Source organism: Trichinella spiralis (genome assembly GCF_000181795.1).
Source record: "Trichinella spiralis strain ISS 195 chromosome Unknown Scfld5, whole genome shotgun sequence".
NCBI lineage: Eukaryota > Metazoa > Nematoda > Enoplea > Trichinellida > Trichinellidae > Trichinella > Trichinella spiralis.
The window spans coordinates 176,729-203,413 of record NW_003526944.1 but is presented as its reverse complement, the minus strand read 5'-3'; the positions used below and the strand labels follow the sequence as shown (position 1 = coordinate 203,413).

Genomic DNA, 26,685 nt, shown 5'->3' with positions numbered 1-26,685 from the left:
CTCTGCAGCGTCTTTCGCTTCATCGCTTAACACGTAAATGCTTCCTACAAAAACAGCTGTATACTGTACATTATTGAAAATCAAGTCTAATTTGAGTTTCTAAAAAATCAGCTTTTGTTTTTAAAAAATGATAGAAGAATGATCAAATGTCAATCTGTTTCATGTCCAAGTTTTATTAATATATTATTTTGGAATTTAATATTACATATCTCCAAGATATCACACTGTTGTTACTGTATTGCGCTGTAAAATAATGTCAAAAATGTTTTAACTATTGTCACTGCTGTAGAATTCATTTCTTTTAAATTTAGGAAATTAATATTTGTAAAACTGCATTATAATTTTTAATTTTTAAAGCTTATTTCACAATTACCAAAGTGTTTATTGAATAACACCGTTTGTTTATGCTTATATGTGCTAATGCATAAAGAATAAATTTAATATGATAATGAAATGTGATAATAATGGCGCTGTATATGTTAACTTTCCCATATCATATTACCAGCAAACAGCTCACTCAGTTGTTGTTCATTTGTGATATTGCATTGCATTTAAAAAATTAAATCTTAGTTTTTCTTTATGAAATGAAAGCATAATAAAATTAAATATTCACGCAGTTATGCCTATTTGTTTATTTATTTATTTATATGCGTATAATTTATACATAATTAAATAAATACAAATCGAGGTATAGTCATACATGAATGTGTATATCTACAGATAAATTGAGGTTGTTTTGCTATTACAGTAAGAAAGAAGAGATTTATGCATTGATTTTATCTTTTGTATAGATGCATTAAAGACGAATGATTAAATTATTTTCTGTTAAAGATAAGCTATTGTAAGCTTTGCATTGACTTATATTTTGTAAGAGGTGTATTTTTATGTACTTGAATGTTAATTATTCCAAATTCTTTTCTTTTAGTTGTTGCTGATGTAGTTCAATAGGCAGTGTGTTAGTTTTATTTTCTCATTTTTGATAAAAATAGAGTAATTTATATTACAAATTTCATTCCGAAAGCATAAGTTTTATTTGTTTTGCATGATTTAAATGACTGTTTGAAATTTGGTTCTTCCAATATTTTTGTTGTGAAGCTTTAGAATTCAACACTTGAGCAGTTCTATTGTGTTTATTAATTTTCTACTTTTTGTTAGACGATTATATTTTTGTTTTGTTTTTGTGTGGCGATATTTATGATTTTCTTTATTTTTTTATAATTCTATATTTAAAAACAGTGATATGATCGATACAATTGATATTATTTTGTTACTTTAATGTTCCTGCTCCATCTCACGAATGTACATTCGTAAGAGTTCACTTTACATTACATTTCATTTCATTTCCTTATAACATCTTACGCGTATTGCGGCATTTTGAATTTTGTCATATTTCAGGGCGTTAGTAATTATGACACTAACTGTGGCATTAGAAGTGAAATGAATTTGTTGCGATAGCCAAGATTACATACAGTTCATGATTATATGATATATTTTTATGCATGTCTTGTCCATATTATTGATTTTGCTGCTCTTCACAGATTATCGTCTTTTTTTGTTTCATTATTTAAATTATTATTGATTGTGTTGTTGTTTTACTGATTTTCGGTGAAACATCTTGACATTTTATTTGTTCTCTGACAATCATTTAATGTTGGATAATCTTTTAATTATATAAAGAAATTTCGATTATTAATCACAACTTAAAGTGAATTTTTTTGTTTTGATCGGTTTGGTTTATATGAAGATTTCCAACTGATCAAACGAATATTTAAAGCACTGCTATCTTTGTTCAGAGCAACTTGTTTTGCTGAAAGATGTGCAAGTTGGCTTTATTGTTGACGTGTTTATTCTAATCTGCTGAGTTTCATTTGGAATTCAAGTTTACGTTTGTAAATTGTTTTAAGCAAGATGCTGCTGCTGCTAATTTGTTCAAAAACTAATGGCAGTGAAATTTGCTGCATTTTATACATTTGTTGATTATTGTTGAATAAGAATGTTTGATGTTGTTGTTTTTTTTGAATTGACAAAACAGCATTGCAAATTTAGTTGTTGTGAATTATTAATTTAAATGTAGTTTTAGAAATTTTCAAATTTGTCACCGATGCATTTGTTGACCGAAGCGGACTTTGGTTCGGCAGTGCGATTTACTCAAGCTCATTTGCCGAGATCGATTGTTGTTCACCATTGGTTATTGCTGCGAGACCAGGAAGATGTTTCGTCGGTTCAGCATACGTCGAGCAATTCACTGTGCTACGCCGACCGTTGGCCCAATCCGACCGCATTATTTGTGATCGATTTTTGCAAATTTGCCTCTCACGAGCGGTATCCGTTCGCGGCGTTTTTCAGCAGCCAGCTTGAAAAGCCGGGCGGGGTTTTGGAATTTTTGGAAGCCGTAGAAGCGAAGCACGGCTTCACCGAGAACAATGGATTCGTGCTTGGAAGTTTGCCCGTGGAATGGCTGCCAGTGTTCAAGGCGGTTTTTGAACGTGGCGAATTCACGTTCGACAAATGGTCCCAGTTGAAATTGTTCCATCTGCCCGAAAGTCACCGCCCCAGCTTGCATCAAGCTGTGGCTGATTTGCAGCTGGACGAGCAGTTCTGCTTGGATACTTTGCGAGTAGAAGATGCGCAGCTGGTCAACGATTGTTGGCCCCATCGGTTCGAAGGTAGTTTAGCCTTGATCGAGAAGCGCATAAGCCGCTATCCGAACGTCTGCATTCGGCGCCGCCACGACCTCAAGCTGGCCGCATTCGTCCTCTGCGACAGCGAGTATGCTTTCCTAACCCATCTGTGGGTATTTCCGGAATTCAGACGTCTCGGCTTGGCAACCAAATTGGAAATGGTCATTGCCCACAAATTGTTCAACATCGGATTCATACCCTACAAGCACATCGTCCAAACCAACCAACCGGCGATCATCATGACCAAGAAGAGTCCATTTTGGAAAAATGCCGGCTTTCTAGTCAACTGGCTTCACTTGAAGCAACAAGTTTGAAAATTTCAAGTTTTTTTTTCAATTTTTATTTCTAGTTGACTTAAGTTGTGTTAAAATTTATGAATTTAATTGCCTTTTTTATGTCTTTGGTTTTTTCTTTTGTTGTTTCATTTCAACGTCGTGTAAGGTGATGAAAAGACGAGAACTATTTTCAGTTTTTGTTTCTCAGCACTTGCATTGATCTCTTAATTTTTTTCTCGTTTCATTCCTTTTCTGTACTATTAAGTCCCACGCAAACGAACAATCTTTTATCGACTTTTCCAATTTATTTTTATTATTATTTTTTTTTATTTTTATTGTTGTTCTTGTTGTTGATGATGATTGTTTCAATTACTCATATTCCATCTTCTCGAATTCACATAGAAGTGGCTCGTATTTTCCATTATTATTCTTAGATTTCTTAATTTGAACAAGATATATCCAATTTGATGATGAATATGGAAATATTTTATATTTGGTAAAAGTATTTATTACAAACTTTTTTACGTCTGTAGAAGAAGTTCGCTGCTAAATTTGTAGTACTTCCTTGTTGTGATATTTTCAAATTCGAACCTTCCACATGCGTGCATTAATTAATGGTGTGAACATCATCATAGTTCAGGTAGATTTGTATTCATTTATGGCTCTTGATTTGGAAGAAAGAAAAAGAAATATTAAAACCATTCCACTGTGTGATATAAAATAGCAGTCTGTCGATTGGTACATTTTATTCACTTTTTTTAATGAAAATTTTGTTCAATTCTACCATTAACTAAATTACTGCTAAATAAATTGAAAAAATCAGAAATGAAGTAAAAATAAAATCAGGGAAACAAGTAACACGCGATACGATTTATACATGATTATCCTACTGAAAATTACGGTAAAATTTTTATTTATTTCTCGTGTTTTTATTCAAAATTTCACAAGCTGGTCGAGAACGATAATGCATATTTTTGCTTTTGTTTCTCTTAATTATGAAATTTTATTTTCAAATGAAATCAGCTTACTCTGGCTGGCTCAATGTACACAAATGTACACTGATGCTCTGAAATGTTCGTCAACTTAGCTATGCAACAAGTATGTGAAAACAGTGCGATAAATTTACTGCTTTTTACATATGTTTTACATGTTATTAGGCACTTTTAAATTATTAAAGTATGCTGTTTGACTTTTTTCAAAATTAAAAATGTATACAGCTATGCAATTTTATTAGTGAGCAACTCACTTCATCGTATACGTAGGTGTCGATGGAGAGTGAAGAATAATTTATTATTTTCTCTGGTAGAAATAGCCTAAATAGAAATTCTACTTGAAAATTTTGTCCTTATTGTTACTTTAGTTAAGTTTTCAAATGAAATTAGTAGAAATTTCATTGAAAAATATTGTTCATACTTATTGTTCATAAGTGCTGCATTACATATACATTAAATTGATTTTTGTATGCGTTTTTGAATAGCACTTGAATAAGTTTGTCATTTTAGTGCAAGTTGAGATTAAATCTTTTGCCGCAGATAGGTCGTTTCCCTTTAATAAACTGATTTTTTGCTGAAGGCAGTTTCATTTTCAGATCAGTCAATCATTTCAAGAAAGGGTGTGCCACAAATGACATATGCATTTTTCCGTCAGAAAATCATAATTATTTTTGACGTATGCTGTCGAAGTCCCTTTTACATTTGTACGTTTTATAATGTGACATCATTGAAACAACGATGTTGGAGGAACAAAAATTTTTGATTACTTCGTATAAGTCGTTATTAATTGGAAGAAAATTTCGGTAAGACCTTTCAGTTTTATATACTAATTGAAAATTTTAAAAATTTTTAAATATTTCAATTAAGCAATACTGTATATCACTATTGTAGTATTGTAGTGAATCTGATTTTCAAGTATATATTTATGCGGTGTTATAAATTACAATGCATTAGACTAAGAAAGAAATGGGTTCCATTGAAAAAGTAATTCATTTTTATTATTATTAAGTACATATTTTTTTATATTTTATAAATTCAGTGATGCACCAATTGATCGCATTTTAAAAATTAATTTCATCATTGTGAACTGTATTTCATTTATAAATTGTGAAATAGTATGGAATTATTTTAATCAGATTCAAAGTGTAAATTTAAAGACATCAACAAGGCCGGGATTAAATGATCCATGACGGTGTAGGTTTTTGTGATATTGTAATTTGCATATTTTTGTGAAACTGCAGTTTATTTTTGTTAAGCTGTTTCATTATTTATTTATTTAAATATTTTAATAGATTTTTATTTGCATTTTCTGTTTTGCGATTAAAAAATGTTCTCATTTTATATTGGCATTTTTTGTTTCAATAACATTAATTTAAGTCTGAGCGGAAGGTAGACATTTGAAAATTTTGCCACATACAAACACAAACACACACACACACACACACATTCAAAGGGTGCTAAGTTTCGATGAATGCAACTGTTTTTGTGTACTTTTCATTGCACTAACTGTTTGTCTAGCATGACTTGGTGTATGCGCAGTAAATGTGAAAAGACGTTCCTTGTACCGAAGCATATGACAAATATTTATCTTTGACAGTTCTAAATTATGTTACATCAAGATATTTTTTAAAAAAAATGAGATGAAACCTTTTTGCAATTGTTGACTTTTGATTATTGATAATAAAGCATTAATTTTAGCTGACCTCACTGGCAGCAGTTTGCTTGTTGTTTTGATTTGTCGTCAATGGTGCTTATGCTGTTTGCTTGTTTGTGTGTTTTTTGTTTTGTTTTTTATTTGTTATTTTCCTTTGGCAAATTCTGTTGAAGTTCGACCTGGCGCATGGCATCATCAGCAGCAGGTTAAGCGTTCAGGCTAGGTTACCGTTTTACATGTCAACGTGTCAGGGTCGTAAATGCAAATGTCAAGTTTGCGTAATGGATCATCTGTTTCACTTTGTAATAGTTCATTAGGAGTGTTTTGTGCTGCATTTATTGCAGTTTACATCTTGTTGGTTGGTTGTTTGATCAACAAAATGCTGCTTACTTTGACTAATTGTAGAATTTTTCTTGTTTATGTTTTTCTTTCTTTTAATTATCTGATTTTTTATCATTATACTACTGCTGCTGCTGCTGCTGTTGCACATTCTCAAATCTACACAGGTATGTATGCAATGATCAAAAATTAACAACAAATCAAAATAAAATTATCCTTTATTTGACAAGGAAGTAATTTCATAAGAAAGGTTTAATATAAATGGCATGGGTGATGGTTTTGAGAAATTAATTTTATTTTAATTCTAGATTGCGCTGATCAGTCGCTTATTTATGACGTACATCCGATATCTGAATTGAGAAAAACCGATTTTCTCTTTTTTGGTGTTGTATCTGATGTTGATTCGCTCGAAGACTGCGTACGCCTTTGTTATAAGGGGACTTTTTGTCGTTCGGCTATTTTTGATCCAGTTGCTAAGCAGTGCAAATTTGGTTATGCGGCACTGGACGCGTGTGGAGATGACAAAGAAAAGAAAATTCCATCACCTAGAATTGCTGAAGATATTTCCATTCCGTTAATTGTGACGTGCATTTTTTGCCCTGGGAAACGTAAGTATTGTTGTGTTATTTTTGAAAAATTTTGGTCATTTTTGAAAAGATTGTTAAAGTATCTGATGAATATATTTTTTTGTTTTGTTTAGCGAGGGCACTAGATCCAATCTCGACTGCACCTTTGGAAGATCAGGCTAAAAATGCATCTCTTCTTAGCAGCAATTTGAACGCTGCTGAGAACAGTGGTTCGTCGCTAATGTATTCCATCTCTGAGGATCCGTCTGTGGTGGATCGTTCGTCTGGAATTTTGAAAACTGTGAACATTCCAGAAATGAAGACGAAACGTGTAAAACCTGAGGTAGTTGCTGAAAAAAGTGCAACTCACAACAGCACTGTGGGTAAGGTTTTATTTGTTTTCATGATATGATATGATATGATTTCTTTAAACTGTGTTACTAAATTGTCAAATTAACTTTTCATTCTTTAGAAAAATGCTTTACTGATTTGGGACAACAGGCGGTGGTGAAGTCCGCTTATTTAGTTTACAGAGGTTACAGCTTGACTGATTGCCAGTGCAGCTGCGCCCAGGCTTGGCTTGGTTCCAACGGTGTTTGTAGTTCAATTCAATACTATCCAGAAAGGCAAGAGTGTGTTTTAAACAGTATATCTGCCGTTGGATCGTCGGATGTGCCGTTTGGTGATGATTTGATTGAAGTGCGCACAATGACCACTTCATTATATGAATTTACTTGCAAAAGTGATCGACGCAGACTTTTCAAGTATCTGTTTGAATCTTGCAGCGAGAGTCGAGTTTTGAATTCTGAATCAAAGTGGAAAGTTGAGTGCCATGATATTGTTGTTGGTCACTCGTTGAAAGGTGCAGCTGCTGCATTGGAACGCGACGTTTCAATTGAAGAATGTCGTTGTTTGTGCTTTGGAAGTGTAAAAAATGAAAAATTCAATTTTGTTTGTCGTTCCGCTTCTTATTTTCCAAAAGAGAGAAACTGCATATTGAATGTCTACGATCGTTGGCAACGACCGGATTTGTTTAAGCAAGAGGCGGATTTCAGCTCTGTCATGTATTTGGACGCATCCTGTGAAGGTGAATGCATTTTTCATTTGTGATATCATTTTTGTCACTGAAGAATCAAGATGTTAATTAATTAATTAATTAATTGTAGGCAAGAAGTTGGCGCAGTTGACTGCTCGTTGTGCCGCTGTCAAAGAGGAAGACGTGACAGAAACTGTAAAGCATACGTTGTCTAGAAGCAATTTGGACAACTTTGGTGTGAAAGTAGATGAAAATTATAATCAGAAGGCAGAATTTCTTGCAGAGCCGCTAACTCCCAAACCAACGTTAGAAATATCCGTTCCACCAGGAGGTGAATTATTGTTTGTTGTTTCTTCTTAGAAATGAAAATGGAATTTTCTTTCTTAATTCTAGAATACACGGATTCATGCTTTTTGGAAATTAGTGGTTACGCACTCAGTGGGTCCGTTGAGCACAGTAAAAGCCATATGACGTTGGAAGAATGCAAGTGTATGTGTGTTGACAGTGAACGATTGTACGGTTTTCGTTGCTTGTCACTGATGTACATTTGGGATACGGGCACATGCTGGTTGAACAAATTTAACCGGGCTCAGCGACCAAGGCAGTTTTCTAAAATTACATTTTCACCAGATCGTTTCAGTTATTTTGATTACTTGTGTACTGAGAAAGGTAGTTATCATTTTTTATTGACTTTTTCGTTTTTAATGTATAAATAAATAATAAGTAAATTATTATATATTATATTATGCTATATTACAGGTAACAGAGGTCAGAAATATGTTGAACAATGTGCAACTCAGCAGCTTTCGCAAGACATTCCTAGACCAGGTTTCATACAGGGTCAAGGTAAGACCACCACTTGAAATTTATCAGTTACAGAAGAAAATTTTCACTTCTGAAACAATAAGCAATTTGTAATTTTATAAATTGCATATTTGTCAAATCACAGTGTAACAATTACTTAGATTTTACTTCGAATATAGTATTGCCATTACAGTATATTGGAACGCAGGATAAATGCAATATATAATGTTTTGAACTGAACTGCTACACATAGTTTAAATTAAATTTTTATTATTTATTAATTGATGTTTGTTGCATTGCAGTTTTGAATATTATTTTTTTTATTTTTTGTGAAGATGTGATCGCGAAAAAGGTAAAAGCAGCTGCACCATCTGTTGAAGTGAGCCATGCCTCTCCTAATGCAGTGCAAAGTGAACCAATGGCAAAGCCGGTTATGTCAGATATTTCTTCTTCGGTTCCAGTAATTGAGAATGAAACGAAACGAAAAATTGTTCCTGATAATGCAATCATGGAAGCGCGACGTTCTGAGCTGGAAGCCTCGTCATCATCATCGTCGTCGTCGTCATCATCTGCTGCTTCTCCTTCAACTACGAAATTTGAAGACAAGCAGTCGACCACGGCGGCCACTGAAGTTCCTCTGCCTGGTGAGGAATCGCTGACCACAGCTAAATTTGACGTTGCCGAATATGCAGGTGGAAGTTGCACGTACAGTGCTTTCTTTGACGCTGAATTCAACGGTCGTCAGCTGATTGAAAAATTTCTCGTTCAAGAGCCGCTGCATTGTTTCGTGGAATGTGCCAAACGTAATTGCCGGTCAGCGAATTTGTCCGTTTTTCTTGGAAAATTTAAGCACTGCTATTTGTACGCCGACAGTGCAGTTGAATATCCATTCACGAACATGATCACTTTTCGAAAAAGCAGCGTTTATTTTGAAGGCATTTCCTGTGCCAAACGTCCTACCGCAAATTCCACTTCTCTGGATGATGCTTCTGTTGCCTAAATTATTATCATTATTATTTGTTTTCATTTTTAGTTTCATAATTCTTGAATTTAACGTTTCTTCTTATCTCTATTTGTTTGTATTATGTATGCATAAATATGTATGTTCGTATATTCTCTTTTCCTTACTGTTTTGCATTTTAATCAACGATGCACTCAAACAATGTGAAGTATCATAGGAGAAATTTTTTTTAAGCAAGAGAAAGAGCTAGAAGAGGAGAAGAATTCTTTTTGGAACATAGTCGATCGATTGCCTCAGCTTTCACAAATCAGCTCGTATTACATAGAAACAAAATGGTATGCATGAAATTTTTTTTTATTATACTGAGAATGATCATTTAGTAGATATACATTTGAATTAGCTCATTTTTAACCTTTAAAAAAATTTTTTTTGCTTTTAAGTTATTGAAATTCGTATTGTAATGCATTATAAACAGTGGCACTTGGTTGTTTAATTTAGTTCGACGTTGTCGAGTTGCGGGAAACTGAGAAAATTTATTCCACTTTTTGAATTTGCATTATTTATTTCCCAAAGGATTTGTTATTCAATTTATGAAATTTCAATAAGCTTACGTTTTTTATTTATTGAATTAGTTATAGTTTTTGCATTATTCTAATTTTGAATTTCTGATACTCAATTTTTTGATAGCATCTTCCCTCTTTTCTTTGTAATGCAACGCAAAATAGGCAAAAGTTCAGCTCACTTTGATTTTATGTTTTATTGTTCTAAATTACCGAATATACCAATTGTCCATATGCCAATTATGATAATTTAATCAGGGAAAATTACTCATTTTGAAAGCATATATCACACTCAGCTCGATATCAGGTCATTTTTCACCGCCACAGTTTGCCTGCTTTTATAAATAGCGGAACGTGAAGGCAAATCTACCACATTGGAAATCCATAACCAAGCCCACCATAGCCTCCGTACATGTCATACATTCCGAAGCCTCCAAAACCGTTGTACATGCCCCAGCCCATGTTAAACGGATCCCAAAATTGACGACGTTCGCGCTTCAACACTGGAAAGAAAAGCATATTCATCAATTGAATAACTTTCTTGAAGTAAAACAGCACAACAAAATCAGCACACCTGCACATCTGTACGACTCAACAAGTATGGTGATCATTATTGAGATGAACATTAAATGCAGCGACCACTTTGAACGAAGAAGCATCGGGCGTGCAGAAGTTTGACTGTTTCTTAGAAACAATTCTCATGAAATAATAAAAATGCTTTGTGGAATTTCTTATACATTTATTTATCTTTTAATCAGTTTACTGGTTATTTTCGCAAACAAACTTGTCCATATATTACAGTACTTCCTTCGTAACGGATAGTGAAATGAATCGTTGATGACATTTCATCAATTTCATTTTCATTTGCCTGTTTTAGTAATAAATAATACATAACGCGTACTGTAAATGTTTTCTGTCTACCTAGCTTACTTATTTGAACAGAAGTCAGTGGCTGCTGAAGATACATCGACAATGAAATATTGCACGATTGTTTTATTACTTTATGTCCAGTTGAACATTTATTTTACAACTTCCTTTCCCATTCCATTACCAGCAAGCAAGTACATCTTAGGTAAGCAAGTGGTCTGTGATTGTATCATTAAAAAAATTAATATATAAAATGTTGTCAATTTCAAGTTGACACACAGTTTCTGCAGCTATCAAGTCCAGCAGGAATGGAAAAATTCTACCCCCCGAGAATAGTGGATGCTTTACTTCTTTACGGTTTTGGCATGCCTAGTCGCATGCTTGACATCGATCCGTATGCTGTACCAGAATGGGTTTGAACATCCCCTGTGAAATGGTTTCAGAAAATGAAAGATTTAAATAAGTTCGAATAAATTTTTTTAATTATGAATTTTCAAAGTGTTGTTCAATCAATCGACTTGACGAATATTCAAATTGATTCTATGAGCATTCATGTAACCAACAATCAGTGGATCAATTTCTTCAACAAGTTCAAATGTGGCGTCTTGTTGTTGTTGTTGTTCTTCTTGAAAAGCGCGTTTCGAATAACGTACATTGCATATTACCCTAGGCAAAGCGTGAAATGCAACACGCGAAGGTCCACTCATCACAACTATATCACCACTACGAAGTACCAAGGCTTCGGGCGGATCAGATGGTTTCGATGTGCCAATTAAAAAGATTGCCGTTTGACCTAAACTGACTGAAATCAATGGTGCATCGAGATTCCTTTCCGAAGTGTCGACATGACCGGACATGGTTGTCTTGGCGTTGTAATAATTGATAATAGTCGCTTCAGGTTCATAATCTGCATAGCCAACCCTACCGGCTATGATTCGACTGAGCTGAGCCAGTTCTCGAGGAATTAGTGAACGTTCCTGATTCGAGTAGACTTTTGAATCCCAATCGTGATGATAGCCGAACGTGATCCAACGCAACCGAGCGCAAAGTTCTGCATTGTTCGCCAGCTCTGTGCCGACTTTGCCTAATACGCTGGCACCGCCCAAGTTGGATCGGTGCGGAAGTGTTGGGAAGCTCTTCATGCATGTCTGAACCCAGAAATACTGACCAAGACTGGTGAAGGCGTTACGAATCAGAATCAAGCCCGGCTTTGAGGACAATTCGGCAGCTTTCCAAAAGCCCAGGTCTGCATGCAATCCGACCTCGGCTAAGTGATTGGCAGCCAAGCCTTCTGGAAGTGGAATTAGCTGAAACGGTTTAAAGCAAGCAGAGCCAGATTCTGTAGAAGGATCTATCGCTTTTTGGATGGCATCTGAACCGGAAGACGACTTGAATTGCTTAAAAATACGTTTGAAAGCTGTATCGGATGCCATCGTTTTAAGAATGCTGTTGTTCTTTGGCAAGAATTTCTTCTAAAATCTCTAGCTTTCCAAAAAGCAATCGGTCATATAAATTCTAAATAAAACAGACGAGTGTAATATAATAAAACAATCAGTATTTTAATAAAAATGAAACAGACATCTAATGGACGATAGTATGCGCTGACCAACGATGAACCAAGAATACTAGACAGGAAAAATACGGTCACTGTCTTTGCATATTGCCCCCAACTGACACCAGCCGGCATTTGAATCAAATTTCCCACGTTCTATGAAACAATATTGTACACTCCGTGAAATATCAGAACAGCCAAGAGATACTTTTTATGACAAAATCCAACCCATGTTGAGAAATGTAATACACTGCCAAATTATGATACCGCATAATAGCCCCACACTTTATATTCGAAGATGTTAATCATTCTCAATTAATTTCATTAACAAGCTGTAAATATTAAAATATTTACTTCAAAACGCACTGTTCAATGAAAACATTTAGCAATATTTACAGTAAGAATAATTTGTTCTTGATAATCTTATTCGAAACCTCTTACATTCAAACTCACGCAGTTAACTGAAAATTTTTTTAATTTTAATACTGAAAAACATGAATGACAAAATAATGAAGAAAAGTCTTACAAACATTGGTTTAAAAATTCTTCAACAATGCACCTTACAGTCAGAAGTGTGTACGGGAAAATTGCCTTTATTATATTTCTGAGATGTAATTTAATGTAAATCTAAATATTTGTCATGAGCAATGCAAACAAACATGGTATAACTCAAAAAAACAAGTAAACATTATCTGATGCAATTCTAAATTTAACTTAGCATTTAACAGACTTAACAACGAATATAATCTAAAAAATAAATAATAAGAAAATTTAAAGTTATTACAATTAATTCGTCATTAATACCTTATCATGATATAAAATTGCTTGACTGTTTAAATTCAAATAACAGACATGTAACAGAAACATAACTAAGCTGCAATGAACATGTTTTCATTTGTATAATGTAATAACGTGAATTATTTCACTACAAATAAATGTCAAAAAATAACTGAGAACATTTAAATAACAGTTAAAACATAAAGATATGAAAAAAGAAAACGTAACTGAATTATATGTACAAAAACTGGCATTCGCATTCCATTCATTTCTCACTTCAACCATATCCATTTCCCACAATATTTACTTTAGATAATAAATATTCAACACTACGTTTATTGAAATATGAATAGCTGAATAATAAGTATATAGAACTGCCAAGTCAAATTGTTAACTTTTCAAATTAAACAATCAATTATTTGGAATAATTAGAATTGTAAATTTTTATTTATTCCTCATCATTTTAAATTAAACATGTGAAAAGACTTACTTAAATAATTCAGGAGAAAAATATTACTTGTTGAAAAAATACATACATAAAAAAAATACATAAGCTACAGTATGATAAAATGTCGTGAAAATCAATAAGTAATCTACAGCATATAAAAGTTTTACTTGATTGTATTGTTACGTCTTGATATATTTATGGAATGAGTTGTCGAATCGAATGGTTTCATAAAGCACTTTTTGTATAATAAATTATAAAATTGAAAACGAATTAATAGATATTTGTAATGATTTTTGACTGATATTACTTTTAATGAATTTTGGGATTCGAAATAATTGTTTTCAATTTAACATTATTGTTATGTTCATCACCCATGAAGATCTATTCTTCAAATTCTGTTCATTCAAATATTCTGTTCAATAGGGTTAATTTTGTAATTTTATTTCTTTGAAAATGAAATTATCACGCAATATTTAATGCAATACAGCGATATTTTTCGTTTCATTTTATTCAGTGTATTTATACAGATGTATTTATTGTATATTTTGTATATGGTAAAATTTAGAAATGGTTAACAATTGACAGATTATAATTATGATTATCAGTTTAAGTATTGATTAACTATGTCGTATTTCAAAAAGTCAAATATTTTTTTATGATTACATTTGATTCGCGTTTATATGCCAAGTGGTAAAAATGTTTACGTCAACAACTTGAAATTATACTGAAATATATTGTTCAATTTGTATCCAACAAATTTTTCATTTTTTCAAATCCATGTTTATTAATTGCAATTGTTTCGATTTCCGATAAAATTTTCTAAGCTAAGAAAATGGTCACTTAATTACATGTTAATGCATACATATATATATTTTTTTATCTTTCCTTGCCATGCTGATCCCTTTGTAATTAAAGTCCTTTAAATCTTACCTTTCTCCAAATGATTTATTTCAGGTCATCTGAGTTCAACGGTCAATAGCAGGCTACATCTGGCTACAGGGATATTGGCAAAAAGGCAGTATACACAACCACATCTGCCGCGTCCTGAATGCAGGTGTTTGACAGAGTTAAACAACGAAAAAAATAATAACCAGTAAGCTATAGAAGATTGAATTTATTTCCATCTTTCCTTTCTCATTCGAAAGTGCTAATTTTTCTAAAATTTTATGCAAATCAATTATACAAAATTGAAAATTATTTTAAATTGATTTGGCACTTTTTATACAAAATATACATATTAATTCGATACATATAACCGTATGAATGAATATTCAAAAGATAATAATTTTGAAAAGAAAAGCATTTCTTTTAAGTTGATTTTAAGTTTTCATTTGCTGAAAATGTTTAAATTTTATGATCACAAGGGCGTTGATCAATTAATTTTTGGAATCGAAAATCAGAAAGTTGATTGTAATTAATTGTTTCCGGTAAAATGCATTAGATAAAATGTAAAAGTGATTTCACCATCGTTATTGTCATTTGGCGTCACGTTTCTCTGCTGAAATTGTGTTTGATATATTTTCTTTTTGAAATTAATCAGAAATAATTAATAACTGTCAAACGGTTAGTTATAAATTTGTTTAATTTTATAAGAAAACGGCAAAAATTTCAAATATTTTAAGAAAACGAACATATGTCAATCATCTCGCAACAGTGCCGCCACCAATAAAGCAATTGCTTCGATATTTTTGATGACAATGATTCTGTTGAAACTGTGACACAGGAGTATCTCTATCCATCATCTGCAATTTATAACAAGAAGAAGAAGAAGAAGCTACCAACAATTTTTTCGTCTACAATGATGCATTTTTATTATAAAGTGGTAAGTAAAAAATTTATTCTATTAATTAATAATTAAAATTGAAATGGAATCTTGATACGGGGTTCATATTGATGAAAATGAATAATAGTTCAATTTTTGTTTGCCTGTGATTTCAGTTTGCAATGATTAACGAACGAGAACTGTAAGTGAGAATAGGTTTTCTTAAAATCTGATATAAGGAGGTGTTGTATATTTTATTTTATTTTATTTTACATATTGTGATATTCTGGAATGTGTTGTTGTTGTTGTTGTTGTTGATGATGATGCAAATATGCTTGCTATACTGATCAAGTAGAGAGGTAGAGAAAGAGAGAGTTTAAATAAGAAGAATATGAATAGAAATGAGAAATAATATAATATAATAAGAGAGAAATGGAGAAGTGATGATGACGGATGACGAGTTTTCTGCGTGCTAAGCACAACCAGTTTCATGCAAATCTTTGTTGTTGACGAGTAAGGTGAAAACTGGTCAGTTGTTTTAGCGAGTTATATATATATATATATATATATATATATATATATATATATATATAATCTGTGGTGACCATCGTTTAGTCAGGCTTGCCAGGCGCGGCTGGCAGTTGCGTTTTCTTGAACCCACCCATGCTGATGCAACAGTGTTTGTTCATTTGCGTTGCTTTTCATCATTTGCGGGGCTGGATTGTGAAAAACATGTTTGTGTATTTTGAGGGCCGAACGGCCAGGCACGGCCAGGCTCGGCCGTGCGAAAAGTCCACTCTAGCTTTTAGCTAGCAGTCCACTGCTGGACAGCCAGCGTTCAGACGGTTGTTGTTTACCAAAAGGTTGCGGCCGATAAGCGCTCTACAATCGACCGCCCTCCAAGGACACGCCCGTCTGAGCTGTCCACTGTTTTGTATTTGTTGTCGATGAAAACCAGCAAAGCAGTATCTTTTGAACTGTCATCGGGTGACTGTCCGGTGCCCGTGACCCTTGTGGACGACACTTTGGGTAGCAACGAAATTCGGCCACTCGTTTCCGTAAAACTTGGCAATAATCATAAATAATAAATAATATGCTTTTTTTACTTCACTTCCACCTTTCTTCTCAAAAGTACACTTGCAAGAAATTTTTTTTCATTTTTCATTTCTATATATCTCATTTTCTATCCCAATGCAAATTTCTTCAAGTTATTCCATTCAAAAATCGGTACGTCAACTTGTAACCTGAACGCACACACTGCTTACTGTTTCACTTTTAACATACGAAACATATTCCCGCAGATCTTTATGTAAATTTGTTTTTTACTTTTATTTTTTATAAATTGCAATAGATAAAAAAATTATTTTTTTAAATACGAAATTTTAATTAGTATTATTATTACAAGAAGCAACTGAGAAAACAATATAGTTTTGTGAAAAATATTTATATTTTGCAATTTCAAATTCAATTTCAATTCAGACACACACACACACACACACACGTATATAATATATGTTTATTTATTTATTTACGATATTCATTATTAAATTGAATTCAACGGCTCATATTAATATATAGATGATGAAGCAATACATTTTGTACTACTCTGATGTGTGGTGATAAATGAGACCTAGGCACATACTTTTTGGTAATTGGAAAAGATAATGAAATTGACCAATTCAAATTGCGGTTCGCATCTAGTTGAATGGCTAGTTAGTTCAATTGGGTGAAATTTAAGCTTAACTGAAAATGGAAAATGCAACTTTTTCATATTTATTTCATAAATTTCTGACTTGGAAGCATCTATCATTGCACATGCAAATGAATTGTATTATAAATTACTTGTTCCAATTCTTTAGAGCAAGTGCTTATATACACATATAGTTATTAAAAAACATTTCATTTTTAATTTATGAAAAAATGTTTTTTTTAATTTTGTTTTAAAAAATGCATACCTCATGTTAACAATGTGAATATGGAATTTAATTTTTAAATGAATGAATTTCATGGAACAGTTGAGTGCTTTTATAGGTTGCACTGATTGTATTTCTATTGTACTTGTATAATGTACATTGATGCATGTACATTTTTGAGAATAGGTTACAATCTTGACCAATTATAATAATTTGGAATTATTATTATTTTGGCTTTGGTTATTGATACATAAATAAATAAATAAATAAATATATGCATTGCATAATCAGATGTTAATGTTTTTTCAAAATTTTATTTCTTTCAATAAATATTTCTACTAATATGAAATATTTCTTTTAAGGGTGTGTGTGTGTGATGTATTTGAATTGTGCTGCATTAATTTACACAGCGTGTAGAAATTTTAATATTTTAGAATTGTTTATGATGATGATGATGAATGAGAGAGTTGGAAAAAAGTTTCAACATTACCCATCCCAATGACCAGTACTTGTTGGCACAACTGCATGCTATTATTTATGTTAAGTTTTCAGATCGTGGGCTAAATTTTCAAGCATGTTTCAATTCAGTTTTGCACATCACGTTCTTTCTTGTTCTTCTTCGATCACGCGCCCCGATTTGTATTATTGCAAAATGGTACAAATTGATGCCGTTTTCTGGATTGTCCAAGCGCATAGCTCTGAAATGAACCAAAAAATTTGCTCGGTTTATTTTTGAAAGATTGCACCAAATGGACACTGGTCAATCAATTGCAAATGCAAAATTGCAAGCTTGCTACCAACTGAACTGTCCAATTGATTGATGATCGTTTTACATTTCATTTCTGAGTGATTATTTTTGAGCTAGCTAATGTTTCGTTGTTGCTTTGTTCAAAATATACTGCCTGCTGTTATTTGGCTGCTAGGCTGGTTGCTTTCAAATTTTCCAAATCCTATTCCACATGCAGGCAGGCATGTAGTGAAGGAAGGATGTTTGGCGAGTTGAGAGGGAAATTGTAGAATGTGGTCATTTTATTTTGGTCGTGCTTTTCCATCTTGGTTTTATTTAGGTGGTCGGAAATAATTGCGCGTCCGGCCATCGGTCATTTGACGCGTGCTCACCACTGTGAACGTGGTGATATTGGTCGACGTGCGCTAAATCTGCCCGGTTATTGTTTGTACCGGCAATGTCGTTTTCAGCATTGTTCATTTTGTTGGCCGCTGGCCGAGTCGGTCTGTTTTTCGTTGCGGTCATTTTCAGGACAAGCCGCTCGACCGGTTGCTGAACTTTTTCGACCTCTTTCCATGCTTATTTGTTAAAAGCTAGCACTGTAAACACGTATGCATGTTTTTTTGTACATATTTTTTTTCTCTTTCAATATAAACATCCATACGGACACACACACACAAACATGCACCACATGCATACCCACCACCCACACTCACAAACATATATATATATATATGTGCGTATGTCAAAGAGGAGTCATGTTTGGGATGTTTGTAAGCTTCAGGATGCTCAAAAATAAATAGATAAATTAATAAATAAATTAAAAAAAAATTAGTTGTCGTCATGTTTGTTGACCTCGTCATTGAGGTTATTATTATGGTGCAAGAGCGAGCGCTTTTCAGTTTTCTGACCTTGCAGTGGAATCGATGCTAGACTGACTAGTGTTGGAAAACAAGCATTACAACTGGTCAGCTATTGATTTTTTCTTTGACTGGCCAGTCGAAATTTGCTAATGGCCAGTGTCCGGCGAGCACGTCGAGCGCCTGGCACGTCGGTTGTTTACGTCAAAAACAGATTCTCATCAAGGCCGACGAAACGCCGCCTCTCGGCAAGCAAGCTTTTTGGCCGTTGGCGTTGTCCAGGGCTTCATCTCACTTTGCCACTACCACCACCACCACCACCACTATCATCATCATCATTGCTTTTGCTTTTCTCATTGCTTTTGCTTTTCCCATTGCTTTTGCTATGCGGCCAGGCGGCGTGGCGGCTAGTCTATCTATCTATATATCTATGTATCTATCTATCTGTGTTCGCGTTTTGCTGAAATGATCGTGCTGTGTTGTCGTCATCGTCGATTATTTCCCGCGCTTGTCAATGGCGATTTCATTTTATTATTTAGCGGGAAAATCGATGCCTCTCAGCTTTCGCACGGCTTCGTAGAAAAGCTCACATCGGTGGTACCACAGCCTCCACATCCACTAACAAACACCGCTCTGACTGGAAAACCACGCTTCAGCTTGGCATTGCAAAATTCCCCTTACTCTCAGTAAATACAATAATACGACATTTGCATTGAAAAAACAACATTTTTTTATATTTTTGGTAAGATGTTTTATTCATTAATTTCATTATTTTCATATCTATTTCATTTTTGAAAGCATTTTTTATAATTGTTTATTTACAAAATATCTGCTTCGTTTTTTCTTTTTTGGGTCTTTTTTATTGAATAATTAGCTGTTCTAATTGATTAATTATTATACACGTTCTCACCTGATTATTAATTTCTTCTTTTTCTTGGATTTAAAAAGTAACTGGTAATACTTTTTCAACTTATTTTTTGAGTTACAATGTTATTAGCTTTCCACTATTTCAAATTACACGAATCACACGAATATTCTTCTTATTGTTGAACTGCTCAATCTGTCAAATGGTCATTTATTATGTACAGTTCATTTTGTTCCAATATAGCATGCATCATTTTGAAACGTGGCATTCAGTAGAATAATATTAATATAAGGACTGAAGAAGAAATTAAATGCAGCAATCAGAACCTCATATTGGAGCAATAATTTATCCATCTCACTTGTCCTTATGAGATTTTTGTTGTCAGATTTAGTGATTTAGTGAAAGCGATAAAATACAAAAAGTAGAAGAGTTATTAGTTTGATATACCATTTTTCTCTATGGCAAAAGATTCAGTTTGTTTGTATTGTGTCGTCTGTGACATTAGAGATTATTTATGCAAGTGCATATGTTTGCTGTGCTTACTTAACTGAACCGGGTCGTATGAAATGAGTTGGTATTAAAATTTAAACATTTCATGAATGCATTTGTTTACAACTGAATTTTTGTGGACAATGGTCGAGAATGGTTTGTTTTGGTAAACAGGTGTTTGCTGGTTTTTGAAATGCGAATGGCCGCTTCGCTTGTTCGTTCATAGTCTATTGAAGTCGGTCGGTCGACTGTGTAGAGCAAGAATCAAGCAAGCAAGCACTATGTCCAAATTTGACAATTTTGCAAAATTTTCAAATTAATAAGTAGTTATTCATTTCAGCTAGAGTAAGAATGAGATTCAATTTTTGATGAGCATAATTTTTCAAAATGTATTTTTTCGACTTTTTCAGAAACTACAGATGAGAGATGTTTTTTCAGATTTCATAAAATAGCATACCACTTTTATCTATTTCAATGGGATTTAATTGCTCAGAATAGGAACGATGTTTTGAAAAGAGTCAAAAAGTGAAATGCAATAATGCAAAACGTTGGCAAAGAGTAGAAAATTAGATCTTGGCAGTTGTTTAGCTTTTGAACGGGTTTCGTGCACAGAGATTGGATTGCGTTTGTCTTCTTTGCCCTGAAGCATCATTGTTACTTATCTGGTTATGATTTTGTGAAAATAAATTCTACTAAAATGCAACTTTTTCAATATTTGTTTGTCAAATGCTGGGCAGCGTGGATTTTCAGGACACGCCTTCAGCTCCTATTTAATAATTTCTATTTGTAATCAATCGATTATTAGCTGCTTCTTTTAATATTTTCCAACATGCTTATTGATTTTGTTGAAGTGGGTGCAGTGCTTATTCTGAGAATCTGTTTTCAAAGAAATTACACAAAACCATTTTGAACTTGTTGAAAATATTTTTAATTAGTCACACACACACAAAATAATTTTGTTATTTTGTAATAATATTTAAAATGATAAAATTTTAAATAATCTTTGTTGTTGCAAATACGAATAAATAGATCTATTTAGTTCGGCAGTAAACAGATGAGCGTTGTTTTCTTATACATATATATAACGTTAGTCTGATCAACAAAATAAATACATTAAAAATGAACAATATGAATTTCTATTAAATAATCCGGCATTTGTTACTACTGTATTTGACGTGAAATTTGTATGAAACTTTTTTGTTCTGAATAAAAAGTATAATTGTGAAATGTATGAAAATTTTACAAATTATATAGCAGGTGTATTAAATATGTATTCAACACTGTATATATATATATAGTGGGGAGGGGTGGGAGAAAGACTATAAGGGAGGATGTAGATGGAAGGTTGAACTGGATACTTGCTTGAGGAAGGCACATTTGCGTCAGGTATTCCAGTGAGATTTGTTAAATTTCAGCTTAATGAAATTCAAATCCGTTTCGTTTGCAAAATTTAATCAAAAGAAACACAGATCGCTTGCTTGACAAACTGAATTTCTTCTCTTAGTTGTGACAGTTCACATTTTTAATGAATGAAATATTTTCAAATTGCTTTATCAGGTTACGCAAAGTTTAAACTAAAAATAGAACAGCAATCAAACATCATTCTTGCTGTTACAAATCTGAGTAGAAAAATAAGAATTAGATGCTTATTGCCCTGTTATAATTGGGTTGTTTTTATTTTTGGAATTTTTTGCTACTGAGATTCATTGAATGAGAGAAAAAAAGTAAAATAATTTAAACGCATTTTCAATAATTCCCTGAAGTGATTTGATGACGACTCTGATAGCATTACATTTCACAAAAAAATTTTTAAACTGCCCGTTTTCAATCCTTTCCTTCCATGCATATTTTAAGCTGATGTGATTATTTTTTCCAAACTTTGATCAATTTATCATTTTTCATAGTAATGGATTAGTATTGTTTTAAATTATTCACGCATATTTTATACTTTTCACATTCGTAAGCGCTGGGTGTTAAAGTTAAAACATATAGGTTATTTTTTTTATTAAAAAAATTATTTCATCTTTGTTTTACTTGTTTCACAGCGATTCGTTTATTATGCGAGTGCATTGATTGTATTTTCCAATTCTTTTGTTAATATTTGTATTCATTTCATCGAAGCAACTGTATTTTCGACCATTGAACTCAGAGATGATTAATGTCGCCTGATTAAATATCCAAATTTGTTAATTTTACTGAAGGCAGTGAATTCAGCCGAGTGCAAAAATGACCAGTTTATTGTTTCTGTGGGTGTAAAGCGAGGTGTTGTTCGGCGAAGCCTCTAAAAATAAGTAGCCTATGAAAAGCAATCGAAAATGAATAACAGTTAGCACAATACGAGCGAAACAAACAAGCTTCACTGGTGAGGTTGTAAATTTGTTGACAGTTCGTTTTTGCAATTTCTATTTTTAAAGCATAACAAATTGTGCTGGAAAATTAAACTAGCGTTCCATTGAATTGATGCTATAAGTGCTTTGAATGAATTTTATAATTTTTGTTCAATTCTAATATATTTCTCTTCCACTCGCTGTCCCTTTCGTGTGTGTGTGTGTGTATTCGTGTATGTTCGTTGGTTTTTTATTTCTTTTTTAATCCTTACTGTACTTGTTTTCGAAGAATGAGAATGGATAAGTCTTTCTTTTGAAATTTCAAACTAGTCTTGTATTTATTTAAGCTAGAGTTGAATTATTTTTGAATGTGAAGAAGAATGCAGCTTTTGAAGAAGGGGATGATAATAAAAGAAGTGTTTTTTTTTGTTACTTTTTGTCTTTTTTTTAATTCATTAGAATTAGCAAATCTCAGTGAACAAATATTGCTGGTGGTTGTTTAATAAATTATTGTAAAAGCGCGGTAAAGCTAGCCGCCAGCTTGAAACCGATTATCAGCAATTGTGCAATGGTAAGCGTGCGGTGTGACTGTTGAATAGATGTTTGATAAAGTTTGTTTCGTCAATTATGTTTGTCCAGGTTGTCAAAATTGAATATCATCATTATATATTGAAGTTACCGGTGACATTTGTACAATCTGAACAGATCTCATTGAACTTCTGTTCATTGATGATAAGCAAAGTTGTTTGTTGCTTTCAAATCGCAAATACGCTTGCCTATATACAACAAACGAATATTTTAGCAAGATAAAATGAAATCAACCAATTCAATTGAATCATTTGTTCAATCTTCACTAACTGTTCAATGTATTCGCGTTTCACTATTGTACTGTACTCTCTCTCTTTCTCTCTCTCTCTCTGTGTATGTGTGTATGTGTTTATTTCTTTTCATTCTTGATAATATTCTTTTTTTTTAAAGTACAGTTGAATTTTTAAATATCAAAAAAGAAATATTGAAATTATTATTTCAAATTTAATTTAATTTTCATCTGATTTGTTTTATTATTATTTTTTTTAGTTAGCGTTTGATTCTTGAAAGAATTGAAGCAAAAGTTTCTTGAAAAATCTTCTACAGCAAAATCACCTCATATTCTTATTAGGTAAGAATATTTTATTTATCTACGTGTCTTCCTTTTTCTGGCATATATTTTATATTGTTCATTTTCAATTGTGCCTTATTTCAAAACAACATTAGCAATTATATGGGAGAAAAGTAATTAGGAACAATTTAGCACTCACATTTATATTTGACCTACTGTGTTGTTAAAAATGAAAAATCAGAATATTATCTCATGATAATGATGATCATGATTATAATGAAAATGATGATGATAAGGTGCCCATGTATGTTTTTAAAATATATGTGGCTGTGCAGAGTGATTAGCGAAGTTGCTTTGCTGGTTAGCGTTTCTAAACCTCAAATGGATATGGAATTGCCAGGACAAATATTGATCAGCATTTGGAAAAGTCATTCGAACTAATTCAGAAAAATAAGAACATTCAACAGAGATAGCAGAGTTTTGGTGCTTTGTAGTTGGAAAGCATAAATCCCTCCAGCACTGAGCTGTCAAAGCTTGTTCTCCTTTGAAAATATGGTATACATTCGCCTGGGAAACTGAATAAGCCAATGCTAGGAAATGTGACACTTGTTGGCCACAGTTCACTATTACTACTACTACTACTACTACTACTGTAACTTATCAGTATCAATGGAAATTTGTGTTTTCAGTCAGTGAATTTAGTCGTTTAGAATCTGGAAAGTTGATAATTTTTTTGTTTCAAATCATTGCTACAAATGAGAATATGTTTTTTTTCATAGAAACAGATTTTTCACTGATAAAAGATGGTGATCATTGATCAATGAAAAATAATAGATTTTGTTGTTTGTTAATTTTTTAAATTAAGCAACATTGTAAGCGTATTTTCAGTAGAAATTCAAATTAATTTATTTGTAATAAATTCTTCTTTCTAATAAAAACTGGGGTTTATAATATGGGAGAGTATTTTATATTGCAGTTGAACAATAATGAACATTGTTTGTGATGATAAATCTTGCTGTAAGAAAAAGTTCATATATATATATATTCATTCGTTTTATCAGTTCGGTGTTTCAGTTTCTGTGATAAAAATTTTCATATAGAGTCGAAATATGATAATATGAAAATAATGATAATCAATCAGGTTAGGCTAAAGGTGTTGAACGTTAGTATAGATGAGAGGAAATAAAAGTGAAAATGCTTTAGTTTAATGAAAATCCAACCAAATGCTGGTTTTCAGAAATTAAACTAATTTGTTTACTTAGTAAAAAAATTTTTTATTATTTAAAACAATTATTTGCAACGTGTTTGGCTAAGAGTAGTAAGGCTTAGTTAATTTGGAATGAATGAATGAACTATGAACGTAAATGAATCGAGATGTGATAGAATAATAATTTATGATTATGAAAGAGAGAGGAGGTTGAAATTGATAGAAAAAAGCCGCGAAAGTTGTAATATGAAATGAATGTTTGAAAATGAGAGAAAATTTTTGACAGAACATTGACATTGGAGTAAAAGGGCCAGAATGAGTGAGTGAGTGAGTGACTAGGAGTAGTGTGGCTTGGATAAATCGATTGAACAAGCTTAGCGGACTTTGTGGGTCCTGGCGTGGGTGTTAGTCGGCTTGTATGAGTGAGTGTATGTGCACAAGCAGATCTGATCGCCGTAATTAATATGATCTATTTTTCTATGCAGTTTCCTTGGTTACGCTTGCCCTCGTGCAAAGAAGCAGTACAGCTTTTTCTAGCCGCTGTGCCGCTGACCGCCGCCATTTTCTTTTCCTCCCTCCCTCATTCTCTTTCTGTTCAACTGTTTGATAGCCTCGGGTAAACCAGGCGAGAAGAACTGCTCTAATAGCACTTCAACGCCTCCCTTGTCAGTTGTTTAGTTGGGTAAAAATGATGATTATGCAAATTTTTTCTTTATCTCTCTTTCTTCCATGTTCGTTGCTTATTTATCGCGTTCAGTTGTATTTTCGGCCGCCAGAACGTTTGTTGTACGCTTTAATTTGTCAATCCATATTCATCCGCTTCTAATTTCACTTTTCCACTTCATCATCTTCTTGTTCTGTTCTCTCTCACAAGTAAGCTATTCTTTATTTCAATTATTATTCATATTTTTCTACGAATGTGCGTGTACTTTTTTTATTCAAAAAAAGAATTTTTTTTCTTATTTCTTTTTTAAATTTATTCAACACCACAATAACAGTTATGATTATTGAGTGAACTTGAAAAGAAGCGTTGGCATTGTGCCAATGGAATACCCGATTGTTATTTTTAGCAACTGAACGATTTGTTCTTTATTAGGCAGACAGAAATTTCAGCTACTGCTGACCACTGATTCGATGCTATTTTTTTCTTATTTCTTTGCGTTGCACAAAATTCCTATCATACATGCATCGTCAACTTGGATCTCTTTATCACCGTTATTACTGTTTAACTATTTTTCTGTCTATCTGTTAATATATATGCAAATTTGCATATGTGTCTATTCATAAAAGTATATAGATATACATGTCAGTGTGTGTGTTTGGTAGTTCAGTACTATTCTTTTGCCCTTAAACTCGGTTAGTTTTATGAGCTGAACTTAGAAAAATAACATGATCCTTTTTTTAAGTTTTTTATTTGCCATGTTTATCCTAACACAAAATGTAATCTCTTAATATGGTATGCTTTATCGATTTCTTTAGTTTAAATTTTTCAGTTTTATTATTTTCCGCCCAATGAGAAGAAACATCTTCAGCTTAAATACATTGCCTACTGCCGAGTGTTGTTTGTTAAGAAAAATAGTTGTATTTTTTTACAACCAAAATACAGTTCAACAAATTGAATTATCAGAATAACTACGTGTGAAAAGTTTTGTTTTCAATTTTTTTTTAATTTTATTTCAAACATTCATTATCTTCGTTTCTGAGCTAAGTTCCGATGACTACAGTATTCTGCAGCGGTGTAGCTAAAATTAATTGATGAGCAGGTTAAAATAACAAAAAAGATGTTCAATGCTCACTAGTTTATTTTTCAAGTCTTTGTTTTTTTTTATTTTTTAAAGTTTTTTTGCTTTGCTGTTTACAGTGTAAACATTTCAGACTGCTTCTTTTTAATCTGTTATTCTTCGAATCAGTTAAAATTACGAAT

The 26,685-nt window shown here is 32.6% G+C and overlaps 8 protein-coding genes across 8 annotated transcripts; all 8 read left to right on the top strand.

Moving 5' to 3' along the window:
* The first annotated feature begins 464 nt into the window (after positions 1-464).
* Positions 465-5,013, top strand: Tsp_03710 (insertion sequence transposase protein, IS3 family). Its single transcript, XM_003374466.1, has 5 exons — positions 465-520; positions 1,396-1,432; positions 2,081-2,666; positions 2,687-2,989; positions 4,988-5,013. Exons 1-5 carry the CDS (start codon positions 465-467, stop codon positions 5,011-5,013), a joined length of 1,008 nt encoding a protein of 335 aa, XP_003374514.1.
* Positions 5,014-5,867: 854 nt separating this feature from the next.
* Tsp_03709 (putative PAN domain protein) lies at positions 5,868-9,347 on the top strand. The gene is made up of 9 exons (XM_003374465.1): positions 5,868-5,964; positions 6,250-6,549; positions 6,642-6,890; positions 6,980-7,271; positions 7,293-7,594; positions 7,674-7,874; positions 7,937-8,212; positions 8,303-8,389; positions 8,683-9,347. The coding sequence occupies exons 1-9, from the start codon at positions 5,868-5,870 to the stop codon at positions 9,345-9,347; spliced, it is 2,469 nt and encodes an 822-aa protein (XP_003374513.1).
* Positions 9,348-9,445: 98 nt separating this feature from the next.
* Tsp_03708 (conserved hypothetical protein) lies at positions 9,446-10,683 on the top strand. The gene is made up of 4 exons (XM_003374464.1): positions 9,446-9,455; positions 9,543-9,643; positions 10,229-10,540; positions 10,627-10,683. Exons 1-4 carry the CDS (start codon positions 9,446-9,448, stop codon positions 10,681-10,683), a joined length of 480 nt encoding a protein of 159 aa, XP_003374512.1.
* Positions 10,684-10,774: 91 nt separating this feature from the next.
* Tsp_03707 (putative membrane protein) lies at positions 10,775-11,273 on the top strand. The gene is made up of 3 exons (XM_003374463.1): positions 10,775-10,940; positions 11,006-11,148; positions 11,235-11,273. The coding sequence occupies exons 1-3, from the start codon at positions 10,775-10,777 to the stop codon at positions 11,271-11,273; spliced, it is 348 nt and encodes a 115-aa protein (XP_003374511.1).
* Positions 11,274-15,456: 4,183 nt separating this feature from the next.
* On the top strand, positions 15,457-16,359 carry Tsp_03706 (hypothetical protein). The gene is made up of 3 exons (XM_003374462.1): positions 15,457-15,476; positions 15,894-16,008; positions 16,084-16,359. Exons 1-3 carry the CDS (start codon positions 15,457-15,459, stop codon positions 16,357-16,359), a joined length of 411 nt encoding a protein of 136 aa, XP_003374510.1.
* Positions 16,360-17,761: 1,402 nt separating this feature from the next.
* Tsp_03705 (conserved hypothetical protein) lies at positions 17,762-18,504 on the top strand. The gene is made up of 3 exons (XM_003374461.1): positions 17,762-17,911; positions 18,049-18,176; positions 18,255-18,504. Exons 1-3 carry the CDS (start codon positions 17,762-17,764, stop codon positions 18,502-18,504), a joined length of 528 nt encoding a protein of 175 aa, XP_003374509.1.
* Positions 18,505-18,926: 422 nt separating this feature from the next.
* On the top strand, positions 18,927-19,238 carry Tsp_03704 (RNA2 polyprotein). Its single transcript, XM_003374460.1, has one exon. The coding sequence runs from the start codon at positions 18,927-18,929 to the stop codon at positions 19,236-19,238; it is 312 nt and encodes a 103-aa protein (XP_003374508.1).
* A 1-nt stretch (position 19,239) lies between these two features.
* On the top strand, positions 19,240-22,413 carry Tsp_03703 (conserved hypothetical protein). The gene is made up of 4 exons (XM_003374459.1): positions 19,240-19,460; positions 20,365-20,451; positions 21,427-21,514; positions 22,330-22,413. The coding sequence occupies exons 1-4, from the start codon at positions 19,240-19,242 to the stop codon at positions 22,411-22,413; spliced, it is 480 nt and encodes a 159-aa protein (XP_003374507.1).
* Positions 22,414-26,685: the final 4,272 nt, after the last annotated feature.